This window comes from Hemitrygon akajei, chromosome 11 (genome assembly GCF_048418815.1).
Source record: "Hemitrygon akajei chromosome 11, sHemAka1.3, whole genome shotgun sequence".
Classification (NCBI taxonomy): Eukaryota; Metazoa; Chordata; class Chondrichthyes; order Myliobatiformes; family Dasyatidae; genus Hemitrygon; species Hemitrygon akajei.
Genome location: NC_133134.1, coordinates 62,099,021 through 62,126,316, shown reverse-complemented (window position 1 = coordinate 62,126,316; position 27,296 = coordinate 62,099,021). Strand labels below are relative to the sequence as shown.

The following is a 27,296-nucleotide window of genomic DNA, read 5'->3' as shown; positions in this document are numbered from 1 at the left end:
ATGCTGGGATTAACATTATGGAGATGTGGTCAGAGAGGCCAAGGTAAGGACATGGGATGGCTTTGTAAGTATCATGTCTGTTTGTATAAACATGGTACAGTTTGTTTGTTCCCCAGTAACCATGGCGACATGCTGGTGGAATTCGGATAAAATATCTTGCAGGTTAACATGATCGAAGTCTCCTGCAATTCTGAACAGACCATCCGGATGTTTGATTTGTAGAGGGCTGATGATATTGTAAAACTTTCCCAGTGGATCCTTGGTATTCGTATTTCACCCTCACTCTAGTAAGCATCCTGTTCTTCACATTCATATAGGACACCTTGGAGTTTTCGTTAATCCTGCTCACCAAAGACTTCTCATGTCCTCTCCTAGCTTTCCTAAGCCCATTCTTAAGCTCCTTCATGACTACCTTGTAACTCCCTAGAGCCTTGCTATCTTCCTCTAGATAGTTGTTCTACATCTCTTCTCAACTATGGTTTTCATCCTTCCCCGTCTCAATGGGACAAACCTATTCAGCCCGCCACACTCCTTAAACAATCTCCACATTTCTGTTTTGCATTTCCCTGAGTAAATTTGTTCCCAATTTATACTCCCAAATTCCTGCCTCATTCCTGCATCATTCATCCTCCCCCAGTTAAATACTTTCACATACTGTCTGTTTCTACCCCTGTCCGAGGCTATAGTAAAGGTGCTGTGGTTGCTGTCTCTGAAATGCTCTCTCACTAGGAGATCTGTCATCTGACCAGGTTCATTGCCCCATACCTGATCTAGTATGGCTTCTCCTCTAGTCAGCCTGTCAGAAAGGTCATGTCAGGAATCCTTTCTGGACACACCTAACAAATTCTGTCCTCACTCTAAGGAGGTATCAATCAATATCTGGAAAATTGAAGTCACCCATGACAACAACCCTGTTATTTTTGTACCTTTCCACAATCTGCCTCCTGATCTGCTCCCGAGTGTCAGTTGCTATTGGAGGTGTCTATAGAACACCCCCAATAGTGTGATTACTCCCTTCCTGTTCCTGACTTCCATCCATACTGACTCAGTAGTCAATCCCTTCACTACTTGCTGTAGCTGTGATCCTATCTCTGATTAGCAATGCCACTCCTCATCTTGTTTTCCTCCTACTCTGTCCCTTTAGAAACACCTTAAATTTGGAACATCTAGCAACAATTCCTGCCCTTCTGACAGCCAAGTCTTTGTAAAGGCCACAACATCATAGTTCTATGCACTGATCCATGCTCTAAGTTTATCACCCTTGTTCCTGATACTCGTCACATTAAAATGGACAGGTTGCAACCCATCCAACTGACTGTAAGGAAGTCCAATCCACTGTCCACCCTCCCTCACAGTCACTCTACACGCTGCAACTACCTTTACACCAACTGCTCCGTTCTGTAACCATCACTCAGATTCCCATCCCCCTATCAAATAAACCCTCCCTAAAAGCTCTATCAAACCAGACCACAACGATATTGAGCTCCTTCAAGTTCAGGTGTAACCTGCCCCTTTTGTACAGATCACACCTTCCCCAGCAGAGATCCCAGTGATCCACAAATTTGAAACCCTGCTCCATGCACCAATTCTTCAGCCACACATATCGTATTATTCCTGCCCTCACTGGCTCATGGCACAGGAAGTAATCTGGAGATTACCATCCTTGAGGTCCTGCTTTTCTGCGTCCTACCTCACTCTCCATATTATCTCCGAAGGAACTCTTCCCTTTTCCGATCTATGTTGTTGGTATCAACATGTACCATGGCTTCCAGTTGCTCATCCTCCCCCTTTGGAATGCTTTGCACCTGATCTGAAACGTCGCTGACCCTGGGACCTGAGAGAATGCAACTTAAAATCTGTGTTTTATACTTTATTTTCTCTGTATTTATTTACTCTGTTTTTGTTGCTTTATATTTTTGGTACAACATATATTTGATATGTTGACATTCCATGTGTTTGCTGTTTCAACATTTATTTCTTATGCTGAAGCTACTTAACGGTGAAAAATCAGAATGCTGCAGATGCTGAAAACTTTGAGGTAAAAATCAGAAAGTGCTGGAAACACTCAACAACTCAAGTAGCACTGGTGGAAAATGAATGGTTAACATTTCAGGTCTAAGATCCTTTGTCTGAAGTAGGAAAGAAAGTAGTTAATTTTTCTTTGCAGAGCAGATGATGAGGGATGGATAGGACAAAGGGAATATCTGTGATAGTAATGGTTGTCTCTCGGGGTCCGAGGAAGACTACATTGTGCAGGGTGGCAGTGTTTTTTACGAGGCTGAGTTGCGAGCTTGACATCAACCTGGCACGGATGGAGAGTTCACTCGGAGGCGGCCTGTCACTGGATCAAACTCGGAAACCTCTGTTCTTGAGCCTGGCGCTGATCTCACTGTGCCACCAGCCGACCTCTTTGCACAATGTAACCAGTGTGTGAAAGATATTAAAGTGGAAAAGCCCCACCTAGAGGTGCTACCCCTCCCATGCACCCCATGCACTCCATATCCGTGATAAAATGGGACTAAATGGGTTAGTGTGGCAGATTGAGGCAGATTATACTTCTTTGTCAGCATTACCTGTCGAATTTAGCAAGCACGTGGGACATACCAAGCAAGTCAGGCTGTACTCATTGATAGAGAAAATGGATCCAAGATCACAGATGGATGTCGGGTGGAATTGATAGACATATGGAAATAAAGAAAGAGCAAAGTTTGAGAATTTGATATTGAGCCTGAAAGGCAGTGAAATGCCCAGATACAAAAAGTGGTAATGTTCCACAAATTTGGGCTAGGTCTAGCTGTGCCTCTGCAGATTGCAATAGACAGCTAGGTCAGAGTGGGAGTTGGATGGAGAATTAAAGTGACATGAAATAGTCTCATTGTCACCCTTGTGAAAGCAGAGCAATGATGCAATCTACCTTTGATTTCTCCAGTGCAGAGGAGCTAATGCTGAATTTAGTACACCTGATTGGAAGAAGTACAGCCCAATCATGATTCACCCGGAATGACTGCTGTGTCTCTGAATAGTGGGAAGGGAAGAGCTGAAAGATCTGGTGTTGCCACTCCTTTTACGCAGAATCAGAATCAGAATCAGGTTTATTATCACTGGCATGTGACGTGAAATTTGTTAACTTAGCAGCAGCAGTTCCTTGAAATACATAATAGAGAAAAAATATTAAAAAAGTAAATCCATTACAGTATGCATATATTGAATAAATTAAAAAACATTCAAAAACAGAAATATTGTGTCACCAGGTTCGGATATGGCCCAAGTGCGGAGCGAGAGAAATTGAAGCGGGTCCATAGTTCACACACTTTAATGCGATCCCTGTTAGAGGGAAAATAAAACAATAAACGCTAAACCAAGGGCCATTAACTAAAACTCTCAAATGGAAAACGAAGCCGACACTGCTGAGAAGAGAACAACTAAGAATAGAACAAATACCGCTCGTCTTCAGAGTCAGTTGACTTGACAGTCCAATTTCTCAGGCAAGGCAGAATGCAAGCAGGCAGCGAAGCGTTGCTGTGTCCGTGTCCAAGTCTCGACAAACACTATGATGGAATGAATGGAGTTAAATATTATCACAATGAAATAATAATTAGCTGGCACATGTATATTCATGAGCACGATTTCCGTATCTACTGAGCTACCGCATCTGTGGTTGTGACATACTGTATTTTAAAAAAAGTGAGGTAGTGTTCATGGGTTCAATGTCCATTTAGGAATCGGATGGCAGAGGGGAAGAAGCTGTTCCTGAATCACTGAGTGTGTGCCTTCAGGCTTCTGTACCTACTACCTGATGGATCAGAGAGAAAAGAGCATGCCCTGGGTGCTGGAGGACCTTAATAATGGATGCTGCCTTTCTAAGACCCTGCTACTTGAAGATACTTTGTAAGCTAGTAACCAAGATGGAGTTGACTAAATTTATAACCCTCTGTAACTTCTTTCAGTCCTATGCAGTAGCCCCTCCCCATATCAGACAGCAATGCAGCCTGTCAGAATGCTCTCCACGGTACATCTATCGAAGTTTTTGAGTGTATTTGTTGACGTACCAAATCTCTTCAAACTCTTAATGAAGTATAGCCACTGTCTTGCCTTCTTCATAACTACATCAATATGCTGGGACCAGGTTAGATCCTTAGAGATCTTGACATCAAGGAACTTGAAACTGCTCACTCTCTCCACTTCTGATCCCTCCATAAGGATTGGTATGTGTTCCTTCATTTTACCCTTCCTGAAGTCCACAATCAGCTCTTCCGTCTTACTGACGCTGAGTGCCAGGTTGTTGCTGCAGCACCACTCCACTAGTTGGCATATCTCGCTCCTGTACACCCTCTCGTCACCAGCTGAGATTCTACCAACAATGGTTGTATCGTTAGCAAATTTATAGATGGTATTTGAGCTATACCTAGCCACTCAGTCATGTGTATATAGAGAGCAGAACAGTGGGCTAAGCACACACCCTTGAGGTGTGCCAGTGTTGATTGTCAGCGAAGAGGATATGTTATCACCGATCCGCACAGATTGTGGTCTTCCGGTTAAGAAGTTGAGGATCCAATTGCAGAGGGAGGTACAGAGGCCCAGGTTCTGCAACTTCTCAATCAGGATTGTGGGAATGATGGTATTAAATGCAGAGCTACAGTTGATGAACAGCATCCTGACATAGGTGCTTGTGTTGTCCAGGTGGTCTAAAACTGTGTGGAGAGCCACTGAGACTGTGTAGGTCATTGACCTGTTGTGACAGGAGTTCAGTTTAGTTATAACCAACCTCTCAAAGCATTTCATCACTGTAGGTGTGAGTGCTACCGGGCGATAGTCATTAAGGCAGCCCACATTATTCTTCTTAGGCATTGGTATAATTGTTGCCTTTTTGAAGCAAGTGGGAACTTCTGCCCATAGTAGTGAGAGGTTGAAAATGTCATTGAATACTCCTGCTAGGTAGTTGGCACAGGGTTTCAGAGCCTTACCAGGTACTCCATTGGGACCTTCTGCCTTGCAAGAGTTCACTCTCTTTAAAAACAGCCTAACAGAGCCGATGCCTCTGAGACAGAGATCACAGAAATCACAAGTGATTTTTTCAGACTGGCCTGGTTAAAATCTCCCTAAACAATGGTGAAGGTGTTAGGATGTGCTGTTTCATGCATGTTGTTCCCATTGCTCAGATCATCTAAAGCATGTGAAGGGCCCATAAGACTGGGAGTGTTAGATAGGGACTGAATTGTGGACCAAGGACTCATAAAGGGAACGCTCCCTTTGAAATGGTGAAGGTGATGGGAGTGAAATATCTGTCTGGTAATGAAATCTTTAAGCCGGTGGAACTTGTGAAGGAAACCCTACTCATTGTCTTTTGAACTTTCATACATTCACTCTGTACTATTACTGCACTTTACCTGTTAATTATTTTCTGTTTATATGGTTACATGGCGGTATGCTTTATATTTTAATTTAGTTTTCCCTTCCCTGTTTATATTGGTTGCTTGTTCTGCATACTCTGCAATTTGTCAGACTATTTTAGTTTAATTTTTCCATTAATTTATTTTATGTTTTATCTGTTTGAGGATATTTTAAAATTCATGCTTAATTTATTGTTCTATGTATAAAATGTATTTTCCCATGTGCATTATCAACTTAATACTTCATGATTATGCCTGTTTCATATTTAATTTCCTTGTCTAACTGTTGGATTAGTTTTATACTTTATTGATGTCTGTGTTTTAACTGTTTTATATTTTTAATGTTATTCTTTTATGCAATTAATATTTCGCTTCTTCAATATTTCCACATTATTTTTGTTTCCTGATCACTTTCTTCAATGTGTCTAAATTTTACTTATATTTCTCTCTCTGTATTTATTCTTTGTTTTGCAATTTAGTTTTGGTCATGTTGGGTTAGCTTTTAACTTGTTGGAGAGTTAAAATTTTTTTACATCTAATATGGTTTGTTTTATGTGGTTCATAATTAATTTATTTTTAGGGTACTTATTCTTCACTTTCACTGGATCTTTCATGGGTTTATTATATTAATTGTTATCTATGCTCTTTAAACCTATTTAATTCTAGCAGGGTTTCTCTTTAACAATGTAATAAGCAGAGTTGTTGAGGCCAGCAGATTTATCTTCTCTATATCTTACAACAATAATGGCAGAGGCTGATCTGGCCATCGGATACTTGCCAGCCCTCAAAGAACAATCCCATTAGCTCTTTATTCCCTCTCTTTTCCTCATATCCCTGTAACACATTCTCTCTCATATCCCATATTCTATCCTAATTCTCCTGACACTCACCTACACTGAGAGTAATTGAATCTTTCAGACAGCATGTTTTTGGAATGTAGAAGCAAGCCCCGAGCAGCCAGGGGAGAGCATGCAAGCTCCAGAGTTCAGTACCGCACCCTCACTTGGTCTCTTCTGTATTTACTTTGGGAAGGTTCTGGACAAAGTCCCAACCAACAGATGATAAAAAAATATGATTCAAGAAAAAAATGATAAATTGGATCCAAAATTTGTAACTTGTAGCAGAAAGCACAATTCCAAATGATGGATGAATTAGTGACTTGGAACATGGAAGTGAGCAGTTGGATTCAGTGCTAAGTCCATTGCTTAACATGGGATAGATCTACACTCAGTGCCCACTGTATTAGGTACACCTGCTCTTTAATGCAAATATCTACTCAGTCAATCATGTAGCACCAATTCAATACATAAAAGCATGCAGACATGGCCAAGAGGTCCGGTTATTGTTCAGACTAAACATCAGAATGGGGAAGAAATGCGACCGAAGTGTGGAATAATTGTTGATACCAGATGGGGTGGTTAATTTTCACACACAACAGTCTCTAGCGTTTACAGAGAATGGTGCAAAAAACAGAAAAAACATCCAGTGAGTGGCAGTTCTGTAGGTGGAGAGTCCTTGTTAATGAGAGTAATCAGAGTAGAATGGCTGGACTGGTTCAAGCTGACAGGAAGGTGACAGTAATACAAATAACCACACGTTACAACAGAGGTGTGCAGAAGAGCATCTCTGAATGCACAGCCCGATGACCCACGAAGTGCAGCAGAAGACCATATTATAACGGGATGAAGTAAGTGGGTGGTTGATGGTCTGAAAGGCCTGTTTCTGAGCTGCATGTTCGATAACTCTATAAAACATTAGCCTGGCACTGTTGCCGGGCTACTGGCCACAACTCCACATGAACTACATGACAGATCCCTGGGTGGAGATGAGGACATGTACGAAGATGCAAGAGTCTCCCAATTCTGGAATATGGAGCAACACAAATTACTGGAGGAACTCAACAAGTCAGGCAGCATCTGTAGAGAGAATTGGGCAGTCACCCTTTTGAGTCGAGACCTTTCATCTGGACTGAAATGAGAGGGGAGATAGGTGGTATGATAAGGGAGGAAAGGAGCAAGAGCCGGCAGGTGATCGATGGAAGAGACGGAGGGCTGAAGATGACGAAATCTGATAGGAGAGGAAGGTGAGCATGGATGGAATCCTGTGGGAGGAGTATGTGGGTGATGGGCAGATGGAACGGATCGGGATAGGGATCAGGAGCAGAGAGAAAAGGGAGGGAGAGGAGGGAGCACTTGCTGGAAGTTGGGGAATTCAGTGTTTATGCTGTCCAGTTGTAGGCCACCCAGGCGGAGTCTGAGGCACTGTTCCTCTCTGATTTATGGAGATGATGGCAATGTTGGAAAATTTTACTGATGAAGAGAGTTCTAGTCTGGGATTATTTTCTCTGGAAAATGCAAGGCCCCGTCAAGTGTGATTTAATCAGGATGTATACAATTACTTAAGGTTTAGATAACTAGACAGGATACATTTCCCTCAGCAGGGAGGTCTGTGACTGAGGGACGCCAGTTAGTTGTAGGACTGGAGGGAGTTCTGAGTATCATTTCCTCTGAGGATGCTGGTATTCTGGAACTCTTTGCCCAAAGTGGTGGTGGTGGAAGGACCAGAGGGTGAGCATCAGAGGAGCCAAACCTTCACGACCAGCAGTAGTGTAGTAGGGAAGTGGGATTAGCCATTGTTTTTGGCTGGAATTGAGACATGGGCCGAATAGTCTCCTCCTTCACTCTGAATGTATAAAAGTCCCTGAATTCCCATAGCAGGTTTTGATTGTTTTCTGTTTTACTTTTTGCTCGTCTCTAAAGGCAGGTTTATGTGTTTTCATGCCCTGACTAGTCCGTCATCCCTCTGCACGTGTTCTGGGGAAACAGTTTCATCCTTGGGCACAGGGTCTCAACACACTTGTTGCTGCAGCTCCCCTACTGGCACTCAATCCCGTGGGCTTTAGTGTAGGCGGTTTGGGGTAAGGAGGTGCAGTGAGGGGGTGCCATTGTGTGCATAGTGCTTGTAGCCAAACTCTCTCCTAGCCAAGGTCTAATTCTTTTCCCAGTTAGGGGTGTATTTATGTCAAATATAGTTGACACTTCAGTGAAGTAGCTGTGATTAGCAGAGAAGCTACCCTTGTCGTTAAACCATCTCCATGTCTAAAACATTCCCCTGATAGCACTGGCCTTGTTCCTGTGTGCACGGTGTTAACAGCAGCACTTGGATCTTTACAATTCCTCTGCATTGAAGACTTGTCAGATTGAGTATGCTCTGCAGGGAGTTACAAAGGTGCATCTTTATAACCTGAGTGTGTGGACAGAAGCCTCTTGTTGCTCTCCCTGTGCAGATGAGTCAAAGCCGGTGAAGCAGAGGCGAGCACGGGCTAACTACAGCAGCTGGCAGCTGGAAGAGCTGGAGAAAGCGTTCAAGGCTACACAGTACCCAGACATCTTCATGAGAGAGGCCCTGGCGCTCAGATTGGACCTGATCGAGGCCAGGGTACAGGTACGGTTACTGCGGGAGTTCCGAGGCACTGTACGTGCTTGTGTGTCTCCGTTTGTTTTCTGTACAAACTCCGTGTATGTAGGCTTGAATGATGAATGTTGAGGTGTATGTGTGTGTGTTTCTGTATGAACTGAGGATATGCAACTATGAGAATTGCTTGTTTACTGTACATACGCAGGTGGGGTTTCTGTATATACATGTTGTGTATGTGCTGTTCATCTGTGTCTTATCTGTGCTATGTCTACTTCATTTTGTATACTGGATTATGTATATAGTGTTTTCTTTGTGTGTGCTGTGTGTGTATGTATGTGTGCTTGAATGAGTGTTAGTATTAATTAGGCCAATTAGCCCAACCTCTGTCATTGGGGAAATGCTAGAATTGAATACTTAGGAAGCAACAGCAGGGCATTAAAAAATAGCACTTTTAAGCAAATGGTTTGATGGAAAGAAAATTGTGTTTGACCAATTTGTTAGCGTTCTCTAGAAATGTATCAAACAGAGTGGCTAAAGGGTAACAAGTAGATGTGATGTATCCAACGATACACTGTGTATTGAAAATACAGGCAGGTAGACAGAGGGGGTAGTGTGGCTCTGTTGGAAAAAATGAAATCAAATCCTTAGAAAGAGGTGCCATAGGATCAGAAGATGTAGAATCCACATGGGTAGAGTTAAGAAACTGCAATGGTAAAAATGACCTTGATGGGAGTTATATCCAGGCCTCCGAACAGTAGCCAGGATGTGGACTACAAATTACAATGGGAGATAGAAAAAGCATGTCAAAAGGACAATGTTATGATAGACATGTGGTATTTCAATATGCTGGTAGATTGGGAAAATCAGGTTGGTGCAGGATCCCTAGAGATAGAATCTGTAGAATGCCTATAAACTCCATAGCTTTTTAGAGCAGCTTGCGATTGAACCTATTAGGGAAAAGGCTAATCTGCACTGGGTGTATAATGAACCAGGTTTGATTAGGGAGCTAAAGATAAAGGAACACTTAGGAGGCAGTGCTTCGAGGGAGATGCTAAAGTCAAATATATCATAATTACAGTGAAGTAAAGGAAATTACAGAGGCATGAGAAAGGAGCTGGCCAAAGTTGATTGGAAGGGGTCACTAACAGGGATGATGGCAGAGCAGCAATGGCTGGAGTTTCTGGGAGGAATTCAGAAGGCCCAGGATAGATACACCCCAAAGATGACGTATTCTAAAGGGAGAATGAGGCAACTGTGGCTGACAAGTCAAGTCAAAGCCAACATAAAAGCAAAGGAGAGGGCATATAATAGATCAAAAATTAATAGGATGTTAGAGAGTTGGAAACTTTTAAAAACAAACAGAAGGCAACTAAAAATTGCATAGAGAGGGAAAAAATGAAATATGAAGGTAAACTAGCTAATAATATAAACAAGGATACTAAAAGCTTTGTCAGATATATAAGGAGGCGAGAGGAGATATGCAACCACTGGAAAATTTTGCAGGAGAGGTCGTAACGGGGGACGAACTGAGTAAGTACATGTGTATCAGCCTCACAGTGGAAGACACTAGCAGTGTGCTGGAAGTTTGAGAGTGTCAGGGGGCAGAAGTGAGTGAAGTTCTTAGTACTTGGGAGGAAGTACTTGGGAAACTGAAAGGTCTGAATGTAGATAGGTCACCTGCACCTTGATGAACAGCACCCCATGGTTCTAAAATATATGGCTGAAGCAATTGAGGAGACAAGAGTAATGATCTTTCAAGAATCACTAGATTCTGGCATTGTTCTGGAGAAATGGAAAATTGCAAAAATCTTCTAGAAGGGAGAGAGGCAGAAGAAAAGAAATTATAGGCCAGTTGGCCTGATGTCAGTGGTTGGGAAGATGTTGGAGTTGATTGTTAAGACAGCGGCGAGGAAGCAGAAGTGCTGCAGAAGGACTGAGACAGATTAAGAGAATGGGCAAAGAGGTAGCAGATGGAATATAGTGTCAGGAAGTGTATCTACTAAATGGCAGAAAATTCAAAGATCTAAGGTGGAAAGGAAATTGGGAGTCCTTGTGCAGGATTCTCTAAAGGTTAACTTGCAAGCTGAGTCATTGGTGAGGAGGACAAATGCAAAATTAACATTCATTTTGAGAGGATTATAATATAAAATCAGGGATGTAATGATGAGGCTTTATAAGGTACTGGTGATGCTTCACTTGGACTATTGTGAACAGATTTGGGCTCTTTATCTTAGAAGGGATGTGCTGACATTGGAGAGGGTTCAGAGGAGGCTCGTGAGAATGATTCCGGGAATGAGAGGGTGATCATATGAGGAGTGTTTGTTGGCTCTGGGCCTGTACCTGTTGGAAATTAGAAGAATGAGGATGGGAGGATCCCACTGGAACTTATTGAATGGTGAAAGGCCTAGATAGAGAGGATGTGGTGAGGATATTTCCTTTCATGGGGGAGTCTAAGATTAGAGGGCACAGCCTCAGAATAGAGGGACATCCATTTAGAACAGAGATGAGAGGAATATCTTCAGCTAGAGAGTGGTGAATCTGTGGAATTCTTTGCCACAGGTCATTGGGTATATTTAAGGCAAAAGATGATAGCTTCTTGATTAGTCAGGGCATAAAAGGCTGGATAAAGGGGTTGAGAGGAAAACTGGATCAGCCATGATGAAATGGTGGAGCAGACTTGATAGGCCAAATGGACAAATTAAACTCCTATGTCTTGTAGTTTTATGTAACTGGTTCCAGAAACCATTCAGTAATCAGAATCAGAATCAGGTATATTACCACTGGTATGTGATGTGAAACTTGCTAACTCAGTAGCAACATTTCAATGTAATACATGGTAATGTAGAAGGAAAAGATAATAAAGTAATTCAATAAAGTAAATATGTATATATGTATATTTAAATTAAAAATAGTGCAAAACTGAAATAATATATAGAAAAAGTGAAGTAGTGTTCATGGGTTCAAAGTCCATTTAGGAATCGGATGGCAGAGGGGAAGAAGCTGATCCTGAATCGCTGAGTGTGTGCCTTCAGCCTTCTGTACCTCCTCCCTGATGGTAATAATGAAAAGAGGGCTTGTGCTGGGTGATGGGGGTCCTTAATAATGGACATCACCTTTGTGAGGCAATGCTCCTTGAAGATGTCTTCGAGACCACAGAGGCTAGTACCCAAGACGGAGCTGACTTATTTTACAACTTCCCATAGCTACTTTTGGTCCTGTGCATTAGCAACCTCTGCACCCCCTCCCCATACCAGTCAGTGATGTAGTCTGTCAGAATGCTCCCCATGGTACATCTATAGAAGTTTTCAAGTGTTTTAGGTGACAAACCAAACCTCTTCAAACTCCTAATGAAATATAGCCACTGTCTTGCCTTCTTCATAGCTGCATCAAAATGTTGGGACCAGGTTAGATCCTCAGAGATCCTTACACCCAGGAGCCTGAAATAAGGTGGTAGATGTAAGGTTACTGCACAAGATGAGGTTAGGGGTAAATAAATAGGCAGGTGAGAATTCCATTCCCAAGATCTGACTATAAACCAATACTTTTTTCAATATGAAAGTTAGAAATGAACAATTTCAATAAGGGTAAATTAACATGAACACTTGAAGTCCTGTATCTGTAAGATTAGCATATGAGATTACATATAAAGACCTTTTTATTGAAGATTGATTGTCTTTTGAAATAAGAAGCCGTCATCCCTATTCTAGAACTCCTAAAGATGCTTGCATTTCTTTAACTAACTTTCCTGTCTTGAAAAATGCTTTAAAATTTATGGGAGAATTTGCATGAAGTCAGATTTCCATTTGTGAGATCTATAAATTAGGGAGCATGATATGAGACTGATTAATAAAGAGTTTGGGATAAATGGATCATTTTTAGATTGACATTCAATAAGTACAGGGGTGCCACAGGGTTTGATTGTTTACAACATACACTGATGATTTGGATGAAGGGATTGTGTGTACTGGGGCAATAGTTGCTGTTTTTACAAAGATAAGTAGGTTAGCAAGTTGTGAGGAAGGCACATAGAGCCAGCTGAGGGATATGAATAGGTTCAGTGAGTGATAAAGAAATTGGCAGAATAGTATATAATATAGAATGTGAGATTGATATCCATTTTGCAAGGAAAAATGAAATGGAAAATTTCTAAATGGGTTGAGACTGCACAATGTTGTGGTGCAAAGGGTTCTGCTCAAAAAGTCTGTATGAGGTACAGCAATTAATTAAGACGGAGATATGGGGCCTCCTGTACAGCAGGAAAGTTTTGACTAACACTTACAGTGAGCTTATGAGGTCACAGCTGGAGTTCTGTGTATAGCTTTGGTCTCCGTATTTAAGACAGAATATACTTCCTTTGGAATCATTGCAGAGAAAGTTCGTGTGTGTGTGTGTGTGTGTGTGTGTGTATGTGTGTGTGTGTGTGTGTGTGTGTGTGTATGTGTGTGTGTGTGTGTGTGTGTGTGTGTGTGTGTGTGTGTGTGTGTGTGTGTGTGTGTGTGTGTGTGTGTGTGTGTGTGTGTTGTGCTAGCTGCAGCAAGACAAAGGGTTCAGGTACTATACAGGCAAGGGTAGTTTACTGCTAGTGTGTAGTCAGCCCAGGCAGGAAAGGTCTTTGTAGAGCATAGTTTCACTCTGCACAGGAGGGGACCAGATCCAATTGGGCATACCGAGACAAGATAAAGATGCAAACATAGGATTGTAGGATAACACTTAATATTGCTTAGTTATTTTATTAAATCTGAAATATTATTAGCCTTTAATGCATAGATTCTATTAGTCATTAATACCCGATTTGCCACGGTGGTGATTAGTGATTGATTATGCAATTAAGGAATTTGAACACGCACAAGGTAACCAATTGTTCAATATCTGTATTTGCTGGTCAATGTCAGTATAAAAATGGCATTTCTTTGTTCAAACTTCGGAACTGTTTGGTGTTGGGTACCACGCTGTTCTCCTTGTGCACAATAAAGTTTGAGGAACTGCTGTCCTGCAGACCACGGGTTTGTGCTAGGTTTAAAGTCTTGATCTTCAACATCTTGATCCTCAATCCAACAAAAGCGGTGCTGGCATATCAAAGATGATTATGAATATCAAACCATTGTTAATGTCAACTTTCCTTGAGATTATCTCCTGAGAGTTTGGAAGTAGTCTGCAAGAACCTTTCTTGTTAGAAGCCAGTGTTATACAGTCCAGGCAGGCTGGTAGTGTTGTGTTTGTTATTGAGGGATATTGCAGAGCGCACCAGGATGCCAGTGTGCAGGATACTCGACTGAGCTTTATCGTTTGTACAGTATGTGAACTCCTCCCTGGTGGGAGTGGCTGACTGAGTGACACACGAATAACACCATTAACTAGCACTACATCTCCCCTTCTTGATAAAAAAGGAAAAACTAGGTAAGCACCTCTTGTTTAGAGAACTCCATTGAAATTATCGTAACTGAAATTGAGCGATTCAGTTCACTTTACCCATAACATGTAACTCATGCTCCTTATATAAACATATAAATAATTGTCAACTTTATGACTGTCTTTCTCTTTCTTTGTATAAAAAAGAATTGCCAACACCATAACTGTCCTTTTCTCTTTTTGCTTCCCTCCTCTTTTCTCCACAATTAACTTTTTTAAGAACAGCTCTCATTTTGTGAAATGGTTTCAACATTAGAACTCTTTTTAAGAAACACTAATTCTAATGCACATCAGGGAAGATACCTGAACACTCCAGCAAAATGAAAGGATTACTCTGACCCTTTAGTCACTTGCCCAAAGGTATTAGGCTATGGAGTATATCTCGGTGGTGTGACAGATAAACGACCGATCTAGTATAGGTTCCTGGATGTGTTGGAGTGATTAGAGATTCTTGGACAGGTGCATCCACTTCCGGTAAGTGATCCTCGTTATAAGGCTTAGGCCACTCTATTTCTTTCTCTACCTTTCATGTATTTCGAAGGCACATGAACACACACCCATGCTGCCAGATTTCACCTGGTGATGTGCTGATCAGAAACGATCGTGGTGCATGCTGACGGACTGCTGTTCCTTCGGTGAATGGGTCTGAAACCATTCCTGGGTGTCAGCTTCACCATTCCTGGGTGACAACGAAGTTTTTGCTCTGTGTCTGAGATCATGCATGCTCTTCATTTTCTCACACTGTTGTCTCAAAATTCCTCACTTTGTCCAAGTCTGGTAAGTGAGGTGGAGAAGGGAAGGAGGAACAGACAGGCTTGTTCTCAGTCTCTGGCCCATTGACAGCTCTGATGGACTGTAGCTGTCGTAAGAGGTGAAGAGCGATAGCTAGCAGTGCTCTGTAGGGGTCTTTTGCCTTCAGTAGGCGACCTTTAACAGTTTGCACAGCTTTTTCCACTTCCCCGTTTGCCTGTAGGTAAGGTGGGCTGCCTGTCTGCTGTTTGAACTCATGGTTCCAATCAAAGGCTTTCAACTCTGAGTTGCTGAATTGTGGACTATTGTCAGTCACAAGTGTCTCTGGTGTTCCATGGTGAGTGAATACAACTTTCAGGTGCCGTGTAACTGCTGCTGAGTTTGTAGATGATGGCTCGGACACCTCAACATCCCGTGAGTAGTAATTCACAGTGGGAAGATATTTGTCTCTTTTCAGCTCAATAATGCCTGAGCTTGCAATTTGCCATGGGAAGTATGGCAGCTCTGTGGGACAGAGAGACTCAGCGTGATTTTGTGCAGTTTCCTGGATTGATTTACATCATCTCTGAGCTGTGTGCTCAGACCAGGCCACCACAAGGATGGCCTTGCTCTTAGGCCACATTTTTCAATGCTTTGATTTCCTGGTGGATTTGGTGAGCATAGAAGCAGAAATGATGAGTCTGTCGCTGTTTAGCAGCAAATGATGAAGAATGGTGAGTGTGTCTCTTTCAAGCCAGTAAGGTCTGAGTTCATGAGCTCCTTTGGAACAGCTGTCCATCCAAGCTCACAGTATTGCAATACCTTGCTGCAGATTTGGTCCCTTTTCAATTCAGTGTGAATTTACTCTGTGAAGCAGGAAAGCTTTCAGATACTGTTCCTGAGCTAAGAAGATGTTGGTGTCTTCCATGAGGTGGAGTCAGCTTCCGTCCACTCACATTTGTGTGGCATCCTTGACAGAGTGTCTGGTGTTGTGAAAGATTTGCCGGTGTCATAACAGTATCACACAAACCTCATTCTGAATCTTTGCAGACGCAGAGGTAAGTCATCCAAGTGTTTTGAGCTGAGGAGGCTGACAAGTGGCTTCTGGTCTGTTTCAAGTAGGAATTTGGTGTCTATCAAGTAGAATCTGAAGAACCATGAAGCCACACGACAGCCACAATCTCCTTTTCGATTTGGGCGTGATGCTGTTCAGTGGGAGTCAGTGCTCTTGATACATATGCCACCGGTTTCCATACCCCACTACAGTGTCGCATGAGCACCCCCCCCCCCCCCCAGGCCAAAGGAAGAGGTGTCTGCTGAGACCTTGGTTGCTTTGTTCCGATCAAAGAATGCCAATATTGGTGGACAGATAAGCTGTGCTTTAAGTGATGACAATGACTTCTCCTGTGGTGTGTGCCAGACATTTCTCTCAGAGAGGAGGTCTCTAGGTGGTTTTGATTTCTCTGTCAAATCTGGAATGCACTTTCCCAGCTGGCTTACTATGCCAAGGAAACTGTGGATCTCTGATATATTCATGGCTTCTTCCATGTTCTGAACTCCTGCCGGTTTGTCTGAATCTGGTTGCATCCCTCCAAATTTGCAGATCTGCATTTCTTTTTGTTCAAAGGTCCAATTTAATGTCAGAGAAATGTATGCAATGTACATTCTGAAATGCTTTCGCAAACATCCACAAAAATAGAGAGGAGGTTTGAACCCCAAAGACTGAACAACAGTTAAACTTGAGAACCAAAGTCTCCCACAGCTTTCCCTCCCGCGCGTAAGCGGCAGCGAGCAACGACCTCCTTTTCCCCCGCCGGCAAAAAAAAGCAAGCATCACACTCCAACATCAGCAAAGTGACAGCAAAGACACAGACTTGCAGTTACCCCAAAGACTTGGCGTTTCACACCAGCATTCGACATACCACAGATTCTCTCTCTCCCTAATAAACGAAAAAGGTGTTTCCATTTTCCCAGCGAGTGGGGAGACATAACAAACAACTCACTGGCTTATGATGTTAAAAGTCCGTTACATTGAATTTTTCGAGCTCTGTGCCTGAAGATTGCAAAGATCCCAGGTCTTTGGGCCCACAGCAGATATCCCGACTCCCCCCTATGACACACAGGTCTCTGGCCATAACACCAACCCTCGATCCGCTCATTTCCAGAGCTCCGAGATCTTAGGCTTCCAAATACGAGCCAGACTTTCAGGTATGCCGAACAACAGCCTGTCCTAAAACCCCGGGATCCGGTCCCATTTCTACAAAGAACCGAAGTCAGTGTGTAACTCCAGGTCAGGGTCTTCAAAAGAACCTTGGAAAGGAAAAATAAAGATATTAAAGATGGAAATAGAGCTGTTTCCGAAGATGCAAGCAAAGGAGTTGCCGTTTAGTGCCATCTTAACTCTGCCTCCAACTCCAGGTTCAGGGTGATTCCTTCCTGTTTCAGTTTCTCCAAGGCACCTTCCCTCTTTGACGTGTTCCTCACTTGAACCTCCAGAGATGAATATATTGTTCAGTCTACTCCTTCCAGTCCCTCTAAAATTTGGTTCATCGTCTTCTGAAACAATTCAGAGATACCAAAAGGGAGTAATTGAAGGCATAGCATTGATATGGTGTGATAAAGATTGTGAGCTTCTGTGACTCAGGAGCTAAACAGATCTGCTGGAACCTTGAGTTTGCATCTATTTTGGTGAAGGACTTTGCTCCACCCAGCATACTAAGTGTGTGATCAACAGACGGCAGAATAAACTTATCGCACCCAGTGCATTATTCAATTTTGTTTGATCAACACAGATCCTCACCGTACCATCTGGCTCGGGAACAGGAATAATGTCAGCACACTAGTCAGTAGGTCCATTCACTCGAGTTATGAGGTCAAGTGCCTCTGTTGTCTCAAGTTCACCTTTGACCCCTTTGTTCATCAATGGGACTGGTATACATCTCACTGTGGGCAGAGAGTAGGGCATCACTCCTGGCCTCAGTTGAATAAGGTACTCTGCTTTCAGTATCCCCAGGCCTGTGAACAACTCCGGGTACTTCTCCTGCCACTGAACATTGTTTAGTGAATCCAACCTTGCGATGAGGTTCAGTTTCGCAATGGTCTGCCGTCCCAGTAGTGACGAGAAGAGATTCTGAATAACATAGAGTTCCTCTTTTAACTGTTTCTTATTTTTACAGATGGAATTAGTAAACATTCCTTTCATACTGGGCTTGTGTTTCACTGGCCCCGTGAGCATTCTCTTTGTTGGATTTAGCGTAACGCCTGATTCCTTTGCCAGTTTTGTAACAGACATTCATGGATGGCTGTGACATCTGCCCCAGTGTCCATCTTGAATGTCACTGCCTCATTTTGCAACTGAACTGTAGTGCTCCAGTCTTGTCTATTTGCAACTAGAGCCCCAAGGAAACTCTCTCTTTGAATCATGGTCTTCTTTGACCTCCTGAAGAACTGTTTTCAAAGGTTCAAAGGTCCAATTTAATGTCAGAGAAATTTATACAATATACATCCTGAAATGCTTTATCTTTGCAACCATCCACGAAAACAGAGGAGTGCCCCAAAGAATGAATGACAGTTAAATGTTAGAACCCCAAATTCCCCCCTCAGCTCCCCTCTCTCCCGTGCATAAGTGGCAGCAAGCAACAATCCCCCCACCAGCAAAAAAAAGCATCGGTACCCATCACTGAACACTCAGGCATGAGCAAAGCAACAGCAAAGACACAGACTTGCATTTACTCCAAAGACTTCTTGTTTCATCCGGTTTATGAAATATCACAGATTCTCTCTCTCCCTAATAAGCAAGAAAGAGGTGTCTCCGTTTTCCCAGTGAACAGGGAGACATAACAAACAACTCACTGGTTTACGATGTTAAAAGTCCATTACATCACTTTTCGAGCTCTGTGCCAGAAGATCTCAAAGATCTTGGGTCTCCGAGTCCACAGCAGATATCCCAACTCCCCTGACGACACACGGGTCTTCTGCCGTGACACCGACCCTCGATCCGCCCATCTCCTCAGCCCTGAGATCCTAGGCTTCCGAATCTGAGATGGACTCTTAGGCTGAGCCGTTGGGCGTGCTGAACAACAACGGTCGGTTATGAAACCCCGAGAGCGGGTTTCTGAAGAAGCAATCACCGTTTATCGCCATCATTACTCCGCTCCACCTCTTTGCTTTTGAGCGACACTGGCTTTTATAATGGCCAACTCTATTCCAGGGTGGCATTTCACTTCTTTTGCTGGTCAGAGCTCTTTGATATGGAATTGAGACTTGCTGCCTCTCCTGAAGTTGGCCATTTTACCCACTCTTAGTTTTGCTTATCTGTTTTGTTTGAGCTCAGCTCTAGCTGTCACCTCTTTCAGTAGTCTTTCTGACTGCACCTCGTTTGTACACTTCTTTTTGTACAGTTTCTAGCTTTACGTCAGCGTCGGTTCATGCGTGAGTTCTGCCTGTTGCTGATGAACATTCTCACTCTGCCTGACCATAGTAATGGCTTCTTCTAGTGTGAGATTTACCTACACTTGAAGTTTTGCTGACAATTTGGTGTCTAGTAGCCTGGCCACAATCCAGTTTCTAATGAGCTCATTGCTCAGATTTCCATATGCACAGTAGTCTGACTTTCGCTTTCCTTTGAAATATTCTTTGACTTTGTCCACAGTGTTTAGTATTCCTTTTCCTGAGCATCTGTCAGTCCTAATCCACCCATGATGTCATTTGCTTTGTCACCCATGCAATATATCAGTGTGCTTACTTGATGCTCCTCTGAAGCTGAGTGAGATAGCTTAAATCTCTCAAAGTGTCTGAGCCATCTCTAAAGTACCCTGGTTTAGAGAAGTCAAATGTCTTGGGGGGCATTATTAGATAAGTAGATGTAGGTTCTGCAGGTATTTGCTCCATTTTCCTGTTTGTTTATTTATTGTTTTATTTATTTAGACTACAAAAGTCTTCTTTTCTCTCCCTGAGAGTTTGACTGACTTCTCTGTGTCTCGGTGCACTTCCCCAGGATAGTGGCCCACAGATTATTACAGTACATCCACTTTTGGCTGTAGCTTGAAGGTGTTGCCTAGTTATCCTGGCCTTTCCCAGCTCATGTCTCAAGGTTAGCAAACTGGCGTAGACAGTTTAGGTTGAAGTCTTTGGATATTTGTCATAGATATATGCCAACAAGGACATTCTTACTGAAAATTGTCTTGTTGGGGATCCCACTTGGTTTGTAGCATCAATTCATTGATGATCAACCACTTCCGACACCATGTTGTGTTTGTTACTGAAGGATGATGCAGACCACACCAGGACAGCAGCATGCAGGATACTCGACTGAACTTCATTGATATCTTTGCTTGCACAGTATGTGAACTCCTCCCATATGGGAGTGGCTAACTGAGTGGCACAGGAATAACACTATTAACTACCACCACAGGTAGACAACACTTGCATTTTAGAAATTGAGTACTCTCTTGTAATCTTCAACAAATGTGTCCGAAGGAACTTGGAATCAGTGTGTGGTCATAAATGTCACCTGTGTACTGCAGCTGGACTGTTGAGAGGCTGATTTTGGCCCTGTAGTGAAGGCAGTAGCTGTTGAACTGATTCCCACTGTCCTGTGGAGGTTTGTTGGAGATGAGGTGTAGCACTGCAGTAAGAAAAATTGAGATAAACATTGGGGCAATGATGTAACCTCAGGTGGTATCTGCCTATACTGTGATTGTCTCTTGTGTATAATATCCAGGCAACAGACAGTGATCTCTAGATACTTGGTCTGAGATTCCAACAATATTCACCATGTAACACACACAAAATGCTGGTGGAACTCAGCAGGCCAGGCAGCATCTACGTAAAGAGTACAGTCAATGTTTCGGGCCAAAATGTGTGTGTTGCTTGGATTTCCAGCATCTGCATACCTTCTCTTGTTTATGATTGAATATTCACTAAGATTTCCTGTTCCTGGCTACGTTTCCTGCTTTAATTTCTTTTGAGCCTGATTCTAAATAACTCTCCATGGATGATGCCTGACCTGCTAAGTACTTCCCAAGTTCTCAATTTTTTCTTGCCCGTCTCTCCTTTTTCTAATTGCAGTGGATCCTGCAGTTTAACTTCATATTTCATTCCTCATATTCTCTTTCTCTCCTGTTCACAATTTATTTGTTATCCTTTGCAAATTTAAAAACCCTCCCAATGTCCTGGTTTTAGAAACATTGGCTCTTTGAATCTAGTATTAAATACTTCTAATTAAGTATGGATGTAACATCTCCTCTGTGAAATCGTTATCTCTCAAGGGAATGTTGAGAATAATGAATCATTTCTTTCAGTTAACCTATTAATTTCCTCAGAATTGAAAGTTTCAATTTGAATCCAGCTTCAAAGTTTGCCACATCGCTTCCAAATTTGCAAATGTGAAATGTTCCCATTTAGTAATGAGTTTTCTGCAAATTATCCTTTGCTACAACATTCCTAATTCACCTTTCATTGTTACACAAAACTTCTTGTCCAATTTTGTTCCTCAGCAAATTGTTCTAAATTGGAGTTCCTCATGATTATTACACAATACACATTAAATATTGTCCAATTTATTGATTTATTTTGTGCCCAATACTCCTTCACTATTATAGTGGCCGTAAGCCACACCCAGTAGTAATTTTTTTGATTACCCCCCCCCCCCCCCCCCCATCCCATCTCTCATCCGTGCCGGGTCTTTACCATTCCCTCCGACCTTCAACTCTCTGAGGCAGAGCACTCTGTCCTCAGTAAGGGCCTCACCTTTGTCCCCCTTCGCCCACACCTCAGTGAGTTCTGCGTACGCCATGACGCTGAACTCTTCTTCCGCCGGCTCCGTCTCCGAGCTTACTTCTTTGGCAAGGACTCTCCTACCCCCACCGATGACCTCTTCTCCCATCTTCAACCCTCCTCCTCTTCATGGACACCCCACTCTGGTCTTCTGCCTGCTCTGGATCTCTTTATTGCTAACTGCCAAAGGGACATCAACCGTCTCAACTTCAGCACACCTTGTTCCAATTCCAATCTAACTCCTTCTGAATGCTCTGCTCTCCGCTCCCTCTGCACCAATCCCAACCTCACTATAAAACCCGCTGATAAGGGCGGAGCTGTTGTAGTCTGGCGTACTGACCTATACCTGGCCGAGGCACAGTGACAACTCACTGATACCTTCTCTTATTTACCCCTTGATCATGACCCCACTAAGGAGCACCAGGCCATCATCTCCCACACCATCATCAACCTTATCAGCTCTGGGGATCTCCCATCCACTGCCACCAACCTCATAGTTTCCACACCCCGCACTTCCCGTTTCTACCTCCTACCCAAGATCCACAAACCTGCCTGTCCAGGCAGACCCATTGTCTCAGCTTGCTCCTGCCTCACCAAACTAATTTCTGCATACCTTGACACTGTCTTATCCCCCCTTGATCAATCCCTTCCCATCTATGTTCATGATACTTCTCATGCTTTGAATTTTTTCAATGACTTTAGGTTCCCTGGCCCCCACCACCTTATTTTCACTATGGACGTCCAGTCCTTATATACCTCCATCCCCCACCAGGAAGGTCTCAAAGCTCTCCACTTCTTTTTGGATTCCAGACCTAACCAATTCCCCTCTACCACCACTCTCCTCCATCTAGCAGAATTAGTTCTTATTCTCAATAATTTCTCCTTTGACTCCTCCCACTTCCTCCAAACCAAGGGTGTAGCCATGGGTACCCGTATGGGTCCCAGTTATGCCTGCCTTTTTGTTGGCTTTGTGGAACAGTCCATGTTCCAAGCCTATATGGGTATCCATCCCCCACTTTTCCTTCGCTACATCGACGACTGCATTGGCGCTGCCTCCTGCACGCATGCTGAGCTCGTCGACTTGATTAACTTTGCCTCCAACTTTCACCCTGCCCTCAAATTTACCTAGTCCATTTCCGATACCTCCCTCCCCTTTCTTGATCTTTCTGTCTCCATCTCTGGAGATGACTTATCTACTGATATCTACTATAAGCCTACAGACTCTCACAGCTACCTGGACTATTCCTCTTCCCACCCTGTCTCTTACAAAAATGCTATCCCCTTCTCACAATTCCTCCGTCTCCACCGCATCTGCTCTCAGGGTGAGGCTTTTCATTCCAGGACAAAGGAGATGTCTTCCTTTTTTAAACAAAGGGGCTTCCCTTCTTCCACCATCAACTCTACTCTCAAACGCATCTCTCCCATTTCCCGCACATCTGCTCTCACCCCATCCTCCCGCCACCCAACTCAGGATAGGGTTCCCCTTGTCCTCACCTACCACCCCACCAGCCTCCGGGTCCAACATATAATTCTCCGTAACTTCCGCCACCTCCAACGGGATCCCACTACCAAGCACATCTTTCCCTCCCCCCCTCTTTCTGCTTTCCGCAGAGATCGCTCCCTATGTGACTTCCTTGTCTATTCATCCCCCTCATCCCTTCCCACCCATCTCCCTCCTGGCACTTATGCTTGTAAATGGAACAAGTGCTACACCTGCCCTTACACATCCTCCCTCACCACCATTCAGGGCCCCAGACAGTCCTTCCAGGTGAGGCGACACTTCACCTGTGAGTTGGCTGGTGTGGTATACTGCGTCCGGTGCTCCCGGTGTGGCCTTTTATATATTGGTGAGACCCGACGCAGACTGGGAGACCGTTTCGCTGAACACCTACGCTCGGTCCGCCAGAAAAAGCAGGATCTCCCAGTGGCCACACATTTTAATTCCACGTCCCATTCCCATTCTGATATGTCTATCCATGGCCTCCTCTACTGTCAAGATGAAGCCACCCTCAGGTTGGAGGAACAACACCTGATATTCCGGCTGGGTAGCCTCCAACCTGATGGCATGAACATTGATCTCCCTAACTTCCGTTAATGCCCCTCCTCCCCTTCTTACCCCATCCCTGATTTATTTATTTCCCCCCACTCCTTTTTTTCTCTCTCTCTCTTTGCCCATCAATCTGCCTGTTCTCCATCTCCCTCTGGTGCTCCCCTCCCCCTTTCTTTCTTCCTAGGCCTCCCATCCCATGATCCTTTCCCTTCTCCAGCTCTGTATCCCTTTTGCCAATCACCTTTCCAGCTCTTAGCTTCATCCCACCCCCTCTGGTCTTCTCCTATCATTTCGCATTTTCCCCTCCCCCTCCTACTTCCAAATCTCTTACTATCTTTCCTTTCAGTTAGTCCTGATGAAGGCTCTCAGCCCGAAACATCAACAGTGCTTCTCCCTATAGATGCTGCCTGGCCTGCTGTGTTACACCAGCATTTTGTGTGTGTTGCTTGAATTTCCAACATCTGCAGATTTCCTCGTATTTGAGTAATTTTTTGTATTCTGTGTGGAACGAGCTTCCAGTAGAAGTGTTAGAGGCAGGTTTGGTATTGGCATTTAAAGTAAAATTGGATAGGTATATAGACAGGAAAGGAATGGAGGGTTATGGGCTGAGTGTGGGTCAGTGGGACTAGGTGAGTGTTAGCGTCGGCACGGACTAGAAGGGCTGAGATGGCCTGTCTCCGTGCAGTAATTGTTATATGGTTATAATTTGTAGACTTGCTGCTCCTACTAATTTCTCACTGTACCTGTGTACTTGTACAAAAACTCATCTTTGACTTTAATCACTTTGATTTGAGCCCTAATTCCAAGAAAAGATCCTTTCTCCTTGCTGCTTTATCACATTGTTTATAAAGCACTTCCTGGGTCACAACATTTCTGGTCACCACACTTCAGAAAGGATGTGAAAGACCTGGAGAAGGAACAGAACGGATCTATGAGGATGGTTTCAGGGGATGAGGGATTTCAGCTGGATGGTTAGATGAGATGCTGAGGTTATTCTTGGAGCAAAGAAGTCTGTGGAGAGATGTGGACAAGATGTGAGTGATTTAGACAAGATAAAAATTGTAGGGCTAATCCCATTAGTGAACGGTTCAAGGACTGGAGGTGCAAACTCAAAGTAATGGGTTGAAGTTACAGGGTGGGTTAGGCAATAAGGATAAATGACTGTAGAAAGTAGCAAGCATCTGGAACTACTTAGCTGCTGAGAGGGGCAGAGGTGGGTAATAAGCCATTCAGGCCTTGAGAGGAGAATTAGATAGACACTTCAGCAGAAGTAATTTGCTGGACTAGAGGGGAATGTGACTGATTAAAAGTCAAGTGTTTGGAACATTTGATCAGACTAGAAATAATGCTTCAGTAATGGTTCCAGATCAATCCTTCTTTCTAGGTGGCAATTGATTTCATTCATCATCCCGACTTTGCTCCTTTCTCTGATAGGGGCAACACAACACAGCAACCATATGGAAAGCAGAAGGTGATCTAAATAGACCAGTGGTCCTTTACTGACTCTACACCATATCATAAGGCTAATTCACTAGTTGACCACTGTAAGTTGCCCTAATGTGTAGGTGGGTGTTTGAATGTGGGGAATTGATGGGACTATGGGGAGAAAATAAATTAGAAGAAGATAGTGATGGACAGGATTGTTGTGAGAGCTGAAATAACTCAATGGGACAAATAGCCTCTGCCTTCTCAGGAAGAACTAAAAAAAATCAGAACTCTTGTAACAGCAGAGAAAGAGGAAGAAAAAGTCATATCTGTGGAGAGAGGGAGAAAGGGTGGTGATGATTCTAATTTTAAGAATGTTGGTTCAGGAATAAATACTGGGCTGGACACAGCAGAGAACTCCCCTGTTCCTCTTTAAAGTAGAGAGTTGCTATTTTATGTCCACTTGACCAGGCAGTTAGACTTAGTTTAACACCCCCTCCTGCAGCTCATTGCCTCTGACAGCGCAGTATTCTATGGGAAACTTAGGGCAGTTAAGTACAATGTAATGAGATTATTCCACAATTAACTGAGGGATTTATTCTGCAGGTTTGGTTCCAGAACCGCAGGGCTAAGATGAGGAGGCAGTTAAAGCTGCAGGGCAGATCCTCGGAGAAGAGCAGAGTCCAAGAGGCAAGCAACAGTGCGGAGGAGGAGAAATGCCGCCGTCTGAATATCGATGTGGTCACTGACAAGATGGAGAAAGCCACTCCCCCCTGGCCTGAATCCCAGGTACACCGAAGAGAACACCTAATTGCACCCCCGTTCCAGACAGCGGTCCAGGGCATCAGAGACCGTTCCAGGCCAAGCCCCAATCCAAAGGAGATTCGCAGCTGCAGCATTTCCACACTCCGAGCAAAGGCGAGGAAACATGAGGCCGAGATACACAGTGGGGCCGCCCAACTGCTTCCTGTCTCTGCGGGGACTCAAGAGACAATTGATGAGGTCAACAATAGTGATTTGTAACTGAGTCGCCAGACCGCAAGACATCCAGCTCTGGTGTCAGAGACTGGTCGCACCGTGCACCATTCTCAGAGGGTCTTGCAACAGAGACTGTGCAATGGATGGACATACAGTGTTGAGTACACAGAGAGAGAGACTGCACAAAATGTCCAACACAACCAGAGAATGTGCATGGAGGCCCTGTAACACAAAGAGACTATATTATAGAAAGGGATTGTGTAACATCCAGACCAAATATTAGCTCACTAGGAGATTGCAGAAAACTAGGGAGAGCATGAGCAATGGTAAGCCACACCTACACAACGTAGATGAGGGTCTGGATTTCACCAGGGCTGAGAGAGGATGACATGTTTAATTCTTTGCCAGGACATTGCTTGAGGTTTAATTGAACAACGTCACAACAACTCCTGCGGATAGCAGAAGTGGCTTTAGCAGATACGCTCTTCGAGAAGTGACTCTATGCGTCGGATACAGAACTGTGCATGTGTTATGACAAATACTAATTGTGTGGAGGGTATCCAACATGTTATACATAAACGTAGAACTGTGTGGCATTAGACTAAAAGAGACTGTGGTGATGTACTAAATAGAGGAGCCCATTTAATGCATGCGCCAGTCAATCTCAAACTCGCAGTAGATTAATTCATTCTGAGGGAACAGCACCATCTAATGGATCCCATGCACTGGCTCCAGGGTCACCTGGTTAACAATTCCTTTAATAATTTTAAAATACCTTCAATTGCCAAGAAACAGAATGTGGCCATTCGGCACCACAGGGCTGTTCTAACTCCATGACTCATCCGTTTCCTTGCCTTAATGTCACTTACAACTTTGTTAACCTTGGTTTTGAAGTTCCCAAAGGACCTACACTGGAATCCAAAGACTTTTGAAGCACAGAGTTGGTGGTTTCTTGTATTACAAAGTATGTTTGCAGTTTGCTCTTGAAGGGTGTAGGTTTAATTTTAATAGTTGTGGTATCTTTGGTATTCCTCCCCAAACTGATATTTAACCTAACAATAGCGATCTAGTGTTCTGAAACACTCTACAAATCAGGATGCATCTGAGGAGACAGAACAGAA

General features: G+C 43.5%; 1 protein-coding gene across 1 annotated transcript; it reads left to right on the top strand.

The window, feature by feature from the left end:
* On the top strand, nucleotides 1-27,296 carry LOC140736341 (visual system homeobox 2-like). The gene is made up of 3 exons (XM_073062336.1): nucleotides 1-43; nucleotides 8,677-8,834; nucleotides 25,804-27,296. Exons 1-3 carry the CDS (start codon nucleotides 1-3, stop codon nucleotides 26,218-26,220), a joined length of 618 nt encoding a protein of 205 aa, XP_072918437.1. The 3' UTR covers nucleotides 26,221-27,296.

Excerpts from the sequence above, each read along its gene's own strand:
- LOC140736341 (XM_073062336.1), top strand. The coding sequence starts at position 1 with ATGCTGGGATTAACATTATGGAGATGTGGTCAGAGAGGCCAAG. Across the intron at positions 44-8,676 it reads ATGTGGTCAGAGAGGCCAAG|ATGAGTCAAAGCCGGTGAAG; the intron begins GTAAGGACATGG and ends CTCCCTGTGCAG. Across the intron at positions 8,835-25,803 it reads TGATCGAGGCCAGGGTACAG|GTTTGGTTCCAGAACCGCAG; the intron begins GTACGGTTACTG and ends TTTATTCTGCAG.